The 14,995-nt window shown below is 40.3% G+C and overlaps 1 protein-coding gene across 1 annotated transcript in view; it reads left to right on the top strand.

Annotated features, from left to right (window-relative positions):
- The first annotated feature begins 235 nt into the window (after positions 1-235).
- FAF1 (Fas associated factor 1) overlaps positions 236-14,995 on the top strand; it is a 475,350-nt gene continuing 460,590 nt past the window's right edge. Inside the window, exon 1 of the mRNA XM_044238202.1 lies at positions 236-399. Within this exon, the coding sequence (XP_044094137.1) occupies positions 355-399 (45 nt within the window). The 5' untranslated portion in view covers positions 236-354. The remainder of the gene's footprint in view (positions 400-14,995) is intronic.

Below are 14,995 nucleotides of genomic sequence, written 5' to 3'. Positions count from 1 at the left end.
GCCGGTCTCACCGCTGCCGAAGGGAGCCGGTTGCGCGCTGTCGTAACCTGCCCTCATCCTGGCCAGCAACAGGAAGACCGGACGCCCATCCAGACCAACCTCCCTGTCAGGGCGGCTGCGGCGCGGGCTCTGCGGGGCGCAGGCGGGCAGCCCGGGCGCCTGAAGGTTACCGAGTGCATGAGCGCCTAGCCTCCCGCGCTGCCCCGCCCGCCGGCCCGCCGGTCCGCCCGCCGGCTCGCCCGCCAGCCCCTCGGCGCCCGGCGGCGGCGGCGGCGGCGGCGACGGCCGCAGGAGGCGCCGTTTCCTTCCCAGGTGCGCGCTTCGCTCCCGGAGCCGCGGAACTCGGTGGCCGCCATGGCGTCCAACATGGACCGGGAGATGATCCTGGCGGATTTTCAGGTGAAATATATGGCCCTCTTCCTCTTCCACCTCCAACCTCGTGGGTTCCCGGTGCCAGAAGGGTTGCCTCTTCTCAGGGTTTGTTAGAGCATTGCGGTGGTGTGTGGTTTGGGCTTTTATACGGTACGTGGCGCGCGAGTACGCGCGCGCGCGCACGCCTGTGTGTGTGTGTGTGTGTGTGTGTGTGTGTGTGTGTGTGCTTTTTATATGGTACGTGACGTGTGTGTGTGTGTGTGTGTGTGTTGAGCCATGCGGGAACGTGCAATTCATGTGCTGGGTTGGGTGTATGCAGAATTTGTTACGTATGGATTTGCAGGGTGAGGGGGTGTTATAATTCTTGGTTTAGTGTATGTGTGTGGACTGTGTAGTGTGTTCTGTATTCTGTGGAGAATGGGTAGAATTTGGGGATATTAAGTGGGGCTTTTAAGTATGGGTTTTTTGGGTCAGGAGTTTCGGGTTGTTCTTTGAGGAGAGTGTGCTGTATGGAGTGTGGGTGTGGAGAGTGTGGGTTGTGGGTGTGGTGTATTAAGGGGTGAGTAAGGAGGAGGAGGTGGTGAAGGTAGTGGTGAGGGTATGGTCTTTTTCAAGGAGAGATAAACATTCGAGACTTTGCCTTATTGGAATCTTTGGAGGGTATGAATATAATAAGGATGTGTCAGGCTGTATATACAAAAGTATCCTCGGTGAATTCTTAACCTTAATAAATTTACACATTTGTGGATTCCCTTCTCCTACAGATTTGAATTGCTTGGTTTGTGTTCTAACTCCAGGAATAATTTAAAGGATAAGCAAAGGTTATTCCTTCACTTAGCCCAACTGTAGTTACACTAATATATGAGTATCTTAAGGAGGCCCTTTGAAAATAGAGTTGTACCTCGTCATGAAAGACTTGGTAGTAGAACTAATGCCCTGTGCACTCCATCTTTGCCTTTTGAAGTTTGATGAAGAAAGTATTGTTGTGAGATATTTTTAACCATTCATTTTAGCATTAACTTAGAAGCTACTGTTATGTATAGGCAGAATTTTCTAACACTGTCATCACTGTACATGGTCTAACACTAGCATAGTAGGTGATAGTTTTTTTTTACAGAGATTTTGATTGGCTTCTCATTTCCCTCTTTCTCTGATTTTCCTTATTTCGTAACTTAATATTATGATGGTCATTTCCAGAGTTTGCTCTTTATCTTACCCAGTAGGAGTATCTGATTTATTGGGAATATGGATAGATCTGTATTTGATTATACCATAACTTCCAAGCTCAGACAGAAAGAATTGTTCTGAAAATAAAAGTTGACCACAAGATTTTGGTGTTTTGTAGGGTTACGACTGGCCTGAGATCTTAAAACTTCATTTATTTATTTGTTTTTTTTGCGTGAGTCTTTTATTCTCTTTGTTTTTTTCATTCACAAGTCTTTTATCTAAGTGGAATGTGGTTGTATGAAAAACTCTTTTTAGGAGTATTTTGTCCTGTTACAAAGCTGCTTTATAGAAATGGCTTTGGACAACAGTAATCATAGTTTACCTCACTAAGTTTTAAGGTAATTATAACTTTGTTTTGATTTCCCCTATTTTTTTTTTTACTTCCTTTAACAACTTGTAGCTGTTTGTTTTCTTTCTCTCTCTCTTTTTAAAAATTATTTATTTATTTATTTGACAGAGAGACAGAGATCACAAGTAGACAGGCAGATTGGGGGGGCATGGAAAGCAGGCTCCCTGCTGAGCAGAGAGCTGAATGTGAGGCTCCCTCCCAGGACCCTGAGATCAAGACCGAGCCTAAGGCAGAGGCTTAACCCACTGAGCCACCCAGGTGCACCAGCTGCTTGTTTTCTTATTTGTAACAATTAGTGTGCTTACTGTGAACTTTATATTCGCCAAGGACAGGAAATTTAGGATTCTTGTACTCAGAGACAAAGTAAGATTTTCCAACAAGTATTTGGGATTTTATCTTGATTATATTACTACATTCTGCTGTTTTTCTCTTCAAACTGATGGCACTGACCTGAGCAGTTGTTTACAGAATGGGAAAAAGCTATGGTATTCTGTGGGGCTCGATCCCAGGACTCTGGGATCATGACCTGAGCCGAAGGCAGAGGCTTTAACCCACTGAGCCACCCAGGCGCCGGAAAATGCCATAGCTTTTTCCCATTCTGTAAACTACAGTTCAGGTCATTGTTTGCCAGATGGTGAAAGTTTATTTCATATTGTCAAGTAGGTAAGAACATTATTGGTAGAATGAAATGTACACATAAATAAAATATTTATGAGTAAAAAGAATACACATAGAGAATAATACAGGTACAGAATAAAAAGTACACACATATTAAGTCCATTAGCCTTTGTGTTTTTAGGAAACTTGTATACCTCTCACAAATGATTCCAGATCGTTTTGCTCTTGTGGACTTACTTTTAAAATCAATTCTTCTTCTTTCTTTCTTTCTTTTTTTTTTTTTTTAAAGATTGTATATATTTATTTGACAGAGACATAGGGAGAGCGGGAATACAAGCAGGGGGAGTGGGAGAGAGAGAAGCAGGCTTCCTGCTGAGCAGGGATCCTGATGTGGGGCTTGATCCTGGGACCCAGGATCATGACCTGGGCTGAAAGCAGATGCTTAACGACTGAGCCACCTAGGCGCCCCAAAAGTCAATTATTCTGTCTATTTTTTAATATTCTGTAAGCTTTTTCTACGAGTAGCTTTTAAAAATTAGCATTTAGCGGCACCTGGGTGGCTTAATGGGTTAATGGGTTAAACCTCTGCCTTAATGGCTTAATGGGTTAAATCTCTGCCTTCGGCTCAGGACATGATCTCAGGGTCCTGGGATGGAGCCCCACATTGGGCTCTCTGCTCCTCAGGGAGCCTGCTTCCCCCTCCCCCTCTTCCTGCCTCTCTGCCTACTTGTGATCTCTCTTTCTCTCTCTGTCTGTCAAATAAATAAATAAAATCTAAAAAAAAAATCGCATTTATCCAGTTATCAGCAACTAGGTTATTTTAAACATTACAGTTCAAGTCTTGTAATGTAGGTACTTGATTGATGGGTTTTGCCTGTATCTGTGCAAATCAGTTTCTTCCCAAAATTGAACACATGAGTGTGAAATTAATAATGATTTTGAGACCTCAGTACTGCCTTTGTAGAAAGGAACATGGTTTAAAAAAAAAAGTTTTTGTTTAAATTCCAGTTAGTTAATATACAGTGTCATATTAGTTTCAGGTGTACAATAGAGTGATTCAGCACTAACCTGCAATGCCCAGTACTCATCACAAGTGCACTCCTTAATCCCCATTACTCATTTAACCCATCTCCCTCCTCTACCTCCCCTCTGGCAATCATCAGTCCCTTCTCTATAGTTCAGTGTCCACTTCTTGATTTGCCCACCTCTCCTTTTTTGAGAAAGGGAAACGATTTTTGAATATCACATTTTAAATAAGTTGTAGATTTAGCTGATTGCTAGGTAATAAGTTCTTAGAAATACAGCACCTAAGTATGGAAAAACTATCTTTTTTTAAGATTTATTTATTTGAGAGAGATTGTGGGCACGTGCTCTTGCATGCTCATGTGGCGAGAGGGGAGGGTCAAAGGGTGAGGGAGAGGAGAGAAGCTGACTGCCCACTGAGCACAGAGTGGACTGGAGCTGGGGCTCGATCTCACTACCCTGTTATCATGACCTGAGCTGAAATCGAGTCCCATGCTCAATCCACTGAGCCACCCAGGTGCCCTGGAGAAACTTTTGAGAAAGATAATTGTATATTAACTATTTCAACTCAATGGAAAAAGGACTTCTGTTGAAACCAATCAGTGGAGTAGTTAACAATCCTAATTTAAAAAATGAATTACCTGGTTTCTTAAAATTGGACAAGTAGTGGATGGAAGATTATACCTCAGACTTAATGAGATAGGTTTGGGATTTTGTAGATCAGTCAACTTATTACAAAGCAAATGTATTACAAATTGTCCTCTAAAAGATCCCCATCCCCCCCAAATAAGAACAGCTTTCAATTAAAAATTTTTTTAAAAGATTTTATTATTTGACAGGGGGAGAGAGAGCGAGAGAGTGTGAGCACAAGCGTGGGGAGGGGCAGAGGAGGGGGGAGAAACAAATCCCCTATTGATCTAGCACAAACTGGATCCCAGGATTCCAGGATCATGACTTGAGAGGAAGGGCTTAAACTGACTGAGCCACCCAGGCACCCCTCAATTAAAATTTTTTAAAAATTGTGGTGAAATACATATAACATAAAATTTGCCATCTTAACTGTATATGCCATTTTTAAGTTTCCACATTAAGTACATTCACATTGTTGTGCAGCCATCACCACTATCTCCAGAACTTTTTATACCTTGCAAAACTGTAACTTTAACCATTAAAGAATAGCTTCCCATTTTGTCCTGTTCCCTAGCCCCTGGCAACTACCATTCTATATTCTGTCTATGAATGTGAATATTCTAGGTATCTTATATAAGGGCAATCACACAGTATTTATCCTTTTGTGACTGGCAAATTTTACTTAGCATGATTTCTCCAAGGTTCATCCTTGTTGTAGTATGTGTCAGAATACCCCTCCTTTTTAAAAGAATGAGCACTGTCTAAGGTCATACCACCCTGAAAGCGCCCCATCTTTTCTAAAGGACTGAATACTATTACGCTGTTGATACAGTATGTGTGTACAGTAGTCCCCCATTATCTGTGGTTTTGCTTTTCATGGTTTCAGTTACCCTTGGACAACTGTGGTCCAAAGGTAGATGATCTTCCTGATGTATAATGAGAAGGTCGGTAGTAGCCTAATGCTGTGTCATAATGTTTAGGTCATTCTCCTCACTTTATCTCAACATGTAGGCATTTTATCATCTCACATCATCAAAGAAGGGTGAGTACAGTACATACAATAGGAGATTTTGAGAGAGAGAGACTATATTCATATAACTTCTATTACAATATACAGTATTGTTAAAATTCTGTTTCGTTATAGTTATTAATCTCCTGCTGTGCTGGGTTTATAAGTTAAACTTTATCATAGGTATGTATAGGAAAAAACATAACATACGTAGGGTTCAGTACTATCCTTGGTTTCATGCATCTATTGGGGGCCTTGGGACATAACTTGTAGATAATGGGGGACTGCTGAACCACATTTTGTTTATCCATTCATCTGTCACTAGACACTTTCATGTTTTGAATATTGTGAATCATTAATGCTGTTATGAATGTGGGTGTACAGGTAATTGTGTGAATCCCTGCTTTTAATTCTTTTAGGTATATATCTGTATGAATTACTGAATCATATGGTATTTCTATTTTTAATTTTTTTGAGGAACTGCCAGCCATAGTGGCTTACCACCAAAAGTTCAGAGACAATGACAGCATCATGTTTAATGAATTATTTGTAAATTCACCTGTGGGCAATGAGTTTATAATTGTAGTAGTCTAAGAAAAATCAGGGTTTTTTTTTGTTTGCTTTGTTTTTTTCAGATTTTATACGTATTTGTCAGAGCACAACCATGGGGAGTGGTAGGCACAGTTGGAGAAGCAGGCTCCCTACTGAGCAAGGAGCCTGTTGCGGCTCCATTTCAGGACCCTGGGATATGAACTGAGTCGAAGGCAGGTACTTCATTGACTGAGCCACCCAGGTGTCCCCAGAATCAGTTTTAAATGTAAATAGTGTTAGCATAGTATATTACTGGTAAAGGAATGAATAGAGTAGTACACCTACAGTTCTGGCCAGCCAGAGCCAGGAGGGGGTGTAAAGGAATTTCCTGGGTTTAAAAAAAGAGGCGGGCATCGATGAATCAGGACTGTTTTTTTTTTCCCCTCCTTTTTCTTCCTTAATGTCTTTTTATAACAAAGAGATGCATTCAGGTGAAAGTTCTAAATCTTGTTCTTTATATGTAGTTATAGAATTCTTTGCCTTTTTTTTTTTTTTAAGGTTGAAGCGTAGAGCAACCTTTTGAGATATATTTGGTTTGCTTATAGATGTGAAAATAACTATCCAAATGGAATTGCAGTTGCTATCGAATAATTTCAGTAATACTTATTATTTTGGACCCATATGAGCAAAAAAACGAGTATTCTGCTTTCCTCCTTAACCTTTTAATTACTGTAATGCTAATTTCTTTTTCCTCTAACGTACATTTTTTTGGCATACAAAAAGGGTGCTATAGCTGTTTAGGTTAGTCTCACATATTTTTCTTATTTATATTTCTCTGTTAGTGTATAATGTAGAGATACAGATCATAGCTTTACTCAAGTCAAGGAAAAAAAGGAACAACTTTTACTGGTAGTAATATATATTTTTTAAGCAACAAAACTTTGTCTGCCTTGCTAAAAAAATATTTTTTTCTGAACCTAGTTCTAGTGGTTATAGATTGAGTCTATTTCTTCTCTAATTGGACTTTGATTTTGGTGTTACTTTCAGTTACGTTTCCTGGATGACACTGTTGTGCCTTTGTTTTCCTCTCCTGGTTTTTCAAGCTAGTAATACTTTTGCTGCTTAAATTGCCTTATGTGTTTTCATATATTGGACTATCTTTTAAGTTTTCTTTTGCCTATCTATCAACTTCTCTTGGAGGCACGGACTCTTCCATGACACTCCAGTAAGTCACTTGAAATTAGTTTCTGCCCCTTCATGACATTTCTTCCTTCTAAATGAAGCTGTGAATCTTCTTTCTTTTTTAGTTTGACAAACTGTGCAAGTAGAAATGGTATTGATCTGCATGGATAGGTATCTTTTGTGATGTTGTGGTTTGGGGACCAAACTAAGTATTCATGGAACATCATATTTATATCCTGGGAGGTTACCTTGGCAAGAGATTGAAAATAGTCTTGTTACTGTCCTTTCTTTCCTTTCTCCGCTATCTTCTTTATTCATTAGAGGGATGGGTATTTTTTGTTTGTGTTTGGATTGTTGGTAATTGGAATAATGAGATTTGGCATGTAGAATAAAGTTTAGTAGTTATTTAGTGGTTAAGAGCATGGACTTTGAGGTCAGATTGCTTGGATTTAAATCATAGTATGCCACTTGTACATCTTGTGATTTTTGACTACTCATTTCACACCCCTGCCTCAGTTTCCCTTGAAGAATGACTTAATGTATGTAAAGTTATTAGAACAGGTGTCTGGCATAGAAAGAGTTCAATAAGTTTTAGTTATTTTCATTTTTGATAATTTTAAGGTATATACTTGTTCTCTGTATTTTTTCCTTTTGTGGAAATTGAGGCCAGAAAAAGGAAGTGACTTGTCCAAGTTCATGCGTTGGTTTGAAATAAAGATTTTATCCAGGTACACGTAAGAGTGTTTATTTTCTAGCTTAATGTGTCAAATGGCTTGGATTTCTAGAGGAAAAAAAGACTCACCATTCAGAAATTTCTCCAAATGATAAAATTTACATACAGTATGAAAATCTACATACTAAAAACAATACCTGGCATATAGCTAGACATGCCAGAAGGGAGGGAGGGAGGGCCTGGCACCTTGATTGTTCCTAGACTAGCATTCATTCCAGTGTAGTGCCATGCTTCTAAGTTTACAGGTGGTCAGAAGTCACGGAATGAAGAGTGTTTAGATTTATTGAGCATGGTTCGATTGATGCCTCTTGTTTGCCAGACTCGGTTTATGGACTCTGTAGATGAGGAATCAGGAAAATATAGCCTAAGCTGGCTACCTGTTTTTATCCATAAAGATTTATTGGAATACAATGATAGGTATTCATTTACCTGTTGTCTGTGACTGCTTTCTTGTTGTGGTGACAGAAATGAGTAATTGAGACAGAAACTTCATGGTGCACAGGCTTAAAATATTTACTGTCTGGGCCTTTAATATAAAGTTATTTCAAGACCCCTCCCCCCCACAACAAGTAACTTCTCTTTCCAGGTTTTAGTAATTGCAAAGTGCTAAAACATTGAATGCTTCATGAGTAACATTATATGGTTATACACCTCTGTAGGAAGCAGTTGTTAGAACATTGCACTTAGGCAGACTAGAGCTCTAATTTTTTGCTTTTTTTTTTTTTTTTAATGGTTCTGGTTCTCTGAGCAAGTCATTTATCCTTTCTGGCTCTGAGTCACTCAGTCTATGAAATAGAGATTTGTCTAAAGTTATATGTACCTGAAAACAGGACTGGACTAGATCAGGTATTCATATAGAGTCTGGATAATCACTTGGCACCAGGGAGGTTTGAGGACATTCAGTTATAATTTAGGTAATTTGTCTGGATCAGGGATCGGCAAACTACATCTTGAGGGCCAAACTACCACCAGTTTTCATCAGTAAAGTCTTACTGGAAGACAGTCATGCATATTTGTTACATATTGTCTCTAGCCACTTTTGACCTCAGTAGCAAAAGTTGAGTAGTTAGTTGATTGCATGGCCTTTTACCTTGCCCCCTTAAAGTAAAGCTTGTGATCCTTGATCTAGATAAGTGGTGTTCAACCGTGGGTGATTTCTGTTCCCAGGGGACATTAAGCAATGTCTAGAGACATTTTTGGCTTTTGCAGCTGGGGGATGCTGCTGGTAGTTAGTGAGTAGATGCCAGGAATGCTGCTAAACATTCTGCACAAGACATACCTTCAAAATGAAGAATTATCCACTTTAAAATGTCCAAGTGCTGGGGCACCTGGGTGGCTCAGTGGGTTAAGCCGCTGCCTTCGGCTCAGGTCATGATCTCAGGGTCCTGGGATCGAGTCCCGCATCGGGCTCTCTGCTCAGCAGGGAGACTGCTTCCCTCTCTCTCACTCTCTGCCTACCTTTCTGTCTACTTGTGATCTCTCTCTGTCAAATAAATAAATAAATTCTTAAAAAAATTTATATAAAAAAATAAAATGTCCAAGTGCTGAAAAACCCTCATCTAAATTACTAGTTCTCAAACTTGAATTTGTATAAGAATAATGTGAAAGGCTTGCTAAACTGTAGGTTGCTGGGCCCCACCCCAGGTTTCTGATAGGGTGGATTCTAGGTGGGGCCTGAAAATTTTCATTTCTGTCAGATTCCCAGGTTAGGCTGCTGCTGATCCAAAATCTGCATTTGGGAATGACTGATCTAGATGACTTTAGACGTTACATCCATTCCTGTGATTTTTTTTGATTTTGTGGGGTTTTAAAATTTATTTATTTATTTATAGAAAATCTTTTTTTTTTTTTTTTTTAATTTTGTTTATTTATTTGACAGACAGAGATCACAAGTAGGCAGAGAGGCAGGCAGAGAGAGAGAGAGGAAGGAGCAGGCTCCCTGCTAAGCAGAGAGCCGGATGCGGGGCTCGATCCCTGGACCCTGGGATCATGACCTGAGCTGAAGGCAGAGGCTTTAACCCACTGAGCCACACAGGCGCCCCTGATTTTGTGGTCTTAAGTACTGTTCCATTTTTATGACTTAGGAAAATTGAGTATTTTATTATATGTCGTATGCCTGGTGTGGGGCTTAAACTCATGACCCTGAGACAGTAGGGCTTAAACTCTGGACCAGCTAAGCCAGCCAGGTCCCCCTGGGCTCTGTGCCTTTATACCCTTATTTTTTGCAGCCTCTAGAAAAACTTCTAATTATCTCTCAAAATCTATCAGCTGCCTTTTGCTGATAACATTAGTACCATGTGCCCAGTTTTAGGGTTAATAATTTTGTCTTATGTATCTTTGGTATATTACTCTTCCTTGAGTCTTTTTAAAAAATTTAAAAATATTTATTTATTTATTTTAGAGAGATTGCACATGAGCCAGAAGGGCAGAGGGTGAGGGAGAGGAAGAGAGAATCTCAAGCAGACTCTGTGCTGAACACAGAGCCTGATGCAGGGCTGAATCCCAGGACCGTGAGCTAATGACCCGAACCAAAATATAGAGTCAGACACTTAACTGAGTATACCACCCAGGTGCCCCTCTTCTTTTGAGTCATATGCCAGATTGTCAGTAATCACTTTACATATTTCTTCTCCCTAATGTCAGCTCTTTGAGTGAACAACTGCCTGGGTCTTAACCATCTTTTTCTGCAGTATCTATAAGAGGTTCTCAGTTAATATTTTTTGAAGGAATATTATGAATATTAGCTGTTAGGGTACAAATAGAGTAGAATTGTAAGTTTGCATGTATAGTTGACCCTTGAACAATGCAGGGGTTAGGGGCACCAATCTGCCACATATTTGAAAATGCAATATATAATTTTGACTCCCCCCTAATTTAACCAATAATGGCTTATTGTTGACTGGAAGCCTTACTAATAGCATAAGCTGTCAATTAACATGTATTTTATGTGTTATATGTTTTATATGTTGTATTTTTACAACAAAGCAAACTAGAGAAAATGTTAAGAAAATCATAAAGAAGAGAAAATACACAAATAGTATTACTGTATTGAAAAAAATATCCAGGTGTAAGTGGACCCATGCAGTTAAAATGTGTAGTTGTCAAGGGTCAGCTGTTCAAGCGTCTTGTCATTTGTTGATATATGATTTTGAATAATAAAATCTGTCATTGAGAATAAAAATTGCGCTATTTTGTTGAACTGAGGATTATAACTTTAAAGTGACCAATTTATAGAGAAATACAAAACACCTCTGTTCTCTTTTAGCTTTTATAGAGGGCTCAGTAAGGTAATGTGGCAAAATACAGGGCTTGAGGTCAATAACTTTGGGAAATTCGAATTGCTCTGTGTCAGTCACTATTCTTGATTTTGGTTTCACTTTCAACTTTTTTAAGGCAGAAACTTAAATTTCAAATCAGATTTACCATGTTAAATCATTAGCCATTGGCTTTAAGATGAATTTGAGATAGTTTCAAGAAGCAGTTTGTCAGGGGTGCCTGGGTGGCTCAATTAAGTGTCTGCCTTTGGCTCAGGTCATGATTCCAGGGCCCTGGAATCGAGTGCCACGTCGGGCTCTCTGCTTGGTGGGGGCTCTGCTTCTCCCTCTCTCTCTGCACCTTCCCCCACTTGTGCTTGCTCTTTTTCTCTCTCTCAAATGAATAAATAAATCTTAAAAAAAAAAGCAGTTTGGCAGCATTTACAGAGTAATTGTACCTGTCTTTATACTTATTTGTGGTTATAGAGAAATAATTGTGGTAGAAATGATGAGATGTCAAGTTGTGGTAAGAAAAGCAGAAATGTTTGCAGGTTATGTGTGTACGTTAATGGCTTTAGAGTTAGGTTTCAGGCACCTGTGTTTTTTCCTCTTCCATTTTACCTTGGTTCCCTGGACTCTTTAATGATTGAGCTATAACAGTATAATGTTAGTGAGAGGAAAGCTTTGTCACATGTGCCCTCTTGGCTACCCACTTTCTTTCTCCCAAGGGAAAAGTAGTGGTTGAACTTGTTTTTTTAAATATAATTTTAGCTGTGTAGTAAAATGAGGTAGAGACAAAATTGAGCATTTTAATTTTAGGTTTAATGGGGGAGGAATAATAAAATTAGCACTTAGCTTTTGATTGCTTTGTATATGCCAGGTACTATGCTAGGCTCTTGACAGCTAAATTTTACAGTGACTCTATTGGGATCCATTGATGCAGTTCTCCATGGTTTCTGTATGTCTTGTGATCAGAGACATTGCTTTTATTTCTGCTCTCTTTTCAAGGACATTTGTATAGTGAGCTGCCTTGGAAGATAGAGGTAGTATCTCCCTTTGGAGCCAAGGGTAGGCATGCATACCCTTTGAATTTTGAGAGATTTGGGTTTTCTAGGTTCTGGGTTCCTCTTCTAATGTAGTCCATTGCATGTGTAGGTATCACTTGGCCTACTTTGTGTTTCACTATGGGAAGTGAACTGGGGAACTACATAAGAAAATGCTGATATTCTGACTATGAATATTGTTGAGTCATAAAGTTCATTGTCTCTAGTCCAGGAGTCTAGGTCTTCTGCCAGCGTCTATGAAACTGGCAGGCTAACTTGTTAGCTTACAAGTTGGGTAAAAAATACCAGATTTTGCACTGCTTTAATGGTTTTGGCAGCCAGGATAGTGTGTTGGTAGACATGTAGATTTTTGGAAGAGGAAGAGTGAGGGCCTTATGGTCTGGTTAACAGAATTTGAGGGAAGTCTATGGGAATTCATAATGAATACGTTGACCAGACTGTCAAGTGGTTCTCTACTTTATCGCCTGTTAATGAGGAAGGATTAGGGAGATGGTTGTAGACTGAATACCAGAATTAGGTTCAAAGACATCCTGAATATTCCTCTGGCTGTTGCTAACTCTTAACAACCCTCAGATATCCTCTCTGGTAGATGGAATTTTTTTCATCATTCTGTCAGTCAGATGCAGAGTCAGACTCATCCCAATGTAAAACTAGTACTAAGATTTGTCTTGGCTGCGCAGAAGGTTCTGCTTTTTTAATTTTAATTGTTTAATTTTTTAAAAGATTTATTTATTTATTTATTTGACAGACAGAGGCCACAAGTAGGCAGAGAGGCAGGCAGAGACAGAGAGAGGGAAGCAGGCTCCCTGCTGAGCAGAGAGCCCGATGCGGGGCTCGATCCCAGGACCCTGGGATCATGACCTGAGCCGAAGGCAGACGCTTTAACCCACTGAGCCACCCAGGCGCTCGGTTCTGCTTTTTACAGACCTGTAAAAAGCACCTACACTTGAGTGTGAAAGGAGGCAAATTTGCAACCTTTGTGGGCACAAAGTGAAGTTGTTAGAACTTTCAATGGTTTGTTTGAGAAGTGAGAGGATGGAGGTTCATGATGTCTAATGGCTCAGTCCTTCCTTTGGGGAAATCTTTATTCCCTACTCACTGTCTAAAGCAAAATCACTGACTCAGTGGGGTCCTCAATTCATAGAGGTTTTCCTAAACCTGGGCCTGGTTCACCATTGGTTCAGCCAAGCCAAAACTGATTGTGTCTGCTTGTCTTCTGGGGCTGTTTAGCCTCTGTGCTAGCTATGCAGAACGATAGTGGATTTGATTATTTTGTTCAGTGGATAGAACTCAAGGCTGTTCTTCTATCTCTGGCTAATAACTCTCCTTCATGAAACTTGTATTTCTACTGCCCTTTGGCCTGTTGCCAGTGCCCTAGCTTTTTGGTCTAGCACTTGGAAGCTGTAGACTGGCAGATTAAAGACAACTCTCTTTGAAGCTGTGAACTATGGAAACAAATTATAGCTGCTGATCAGACTGTCTGGATCACTCATGTAGATGCCCACAATAAGGACCTGTTTTCTAATGAAGTCTACTAAAATCAAGCTTCTGATTGAGTCTACACTGCCCAGAGCCATCATTGTTGTCTAGGTCTATCCATCATATTAGATGTGATAACACATCAGCTATCATAAACTGGGTGTAGACTTAAGTACTCTTTATTTCTGATACAGATGGTAGCATTGATGTACTTGTGATTTCTCCCAGAAATTGACCTGCTTGTCACATAATGAGAGAAGCCACATTTCATGGGATGTAGCCAGCCCCTGCTTGCTTTTAACAAATTTAATACATTGGATCTTTGATCTCGCATTCATAAGTATCAGTGTTGCCTCACTGCTGTTGATACTTTTTCTGGTTATGGTGTTGCTCTTCTGGTCTTATTATCTGACTGGCCACACCATTTTGGCCTGTGAAACTTACCTTTCTTATGTTTTTTGGCTTTCTGGACCATTTGCATTCTGACAGTGGTGCACTTTTTCCCTCAGAAGCCACTCAACAGTGACCTTGCTAATCAAGATACTTGAGGGACCTTCCATGCTCCCTACCATCCACAGGCATCTGGATAAATGTTGAATGTTGAATTTTTATTTTTTAATTTTTTTTAAGGAAGTCACTGAGGCCACTGAATGCAGCTATGTCCAGAAAGGGATCATTTCATCTTGGTCACTTCATGACCCAGTAATAGGGGTGGAAATGGTGGGAGGTTATATAGCCCTGTTTTGAAAATTCAGAGAAAAAAAAAAGATTTATTTATTTGTTTATTTGAGAGAGGGAGAGAGCAGAGGGGCAGAGGGAGAGAGAATTCCAAGCAGACTCTGTGTGGAGTGCAGAGCCCAATGTGGGGCTCAGTCTTAGGACCCTGAGATCACACCCTGAGTGGAAAGCCAAGAGCTGGATTCTTAACTGATTGTGCCACCCCAAGCATCCCTTGAAAATTCAGATTCTATCCTATTTCTGGGCATGAAGCTTCTTTTTTCCTCCTTTCCTGCAGCACAGGGCCATGCTATTGGTATACCTTTTTAAAAATTTTTTTATTTATTTGAGAGAGTGAGAGAGAGAGCACAAGCCAGGGGAGGGGCAGAGGGAGAGGGAGGAGCAGAACCCCCATGGAACAGGGAGCCCCATGTGGGACACAGCCCCAGGACCCTGGGATCATGACCTGAGCTGAAGGCAGATGCCTAACCAACTGAGCCACCCAGGCACCCCTCTTGGTATATCTTTTATGTGGTGGTTTGCAAAAGTTGGCTTAGGGATTCAAACTTATTCTCATTCAGCCACCTGGATTCTCATGTTGGTTTGACATGGTCTAGATCATAAGGATAATGACCACTGGTTAAGTACACTGCCTGCTGAGTTCCCCTACAGTGGCCCATGTGGGTCAGTGGGGACCGTAATTGGGTTTCTGTAGGTTTTTTTTTTTTTTTTTTTTAAGATTTTATTTTATTTATTTGAGAGAGAGAGACAGTGAGAGAGAGCATGAGCGAGGAGAAGGTCAGAGGG

Source organism: Neovison vison, chromosome 2 (assembly GCF_020171115.1).
Source record: "Neovison vison isolate M4711 chromosome 2, ASM_NN_V1, whole genome shotgun sequence".
In the NCBI taxonomy this organism is placed as follows: Eukaryota; Metazoa; Chordata; class Mammalia; order Carnivora; family Mustelidae; genus Neogale; species Neogale vison.
Note: the sequence above shows the minus strand (reverse complement) of the source record. Positions and strands in the feature narration are given on the sequence as shown.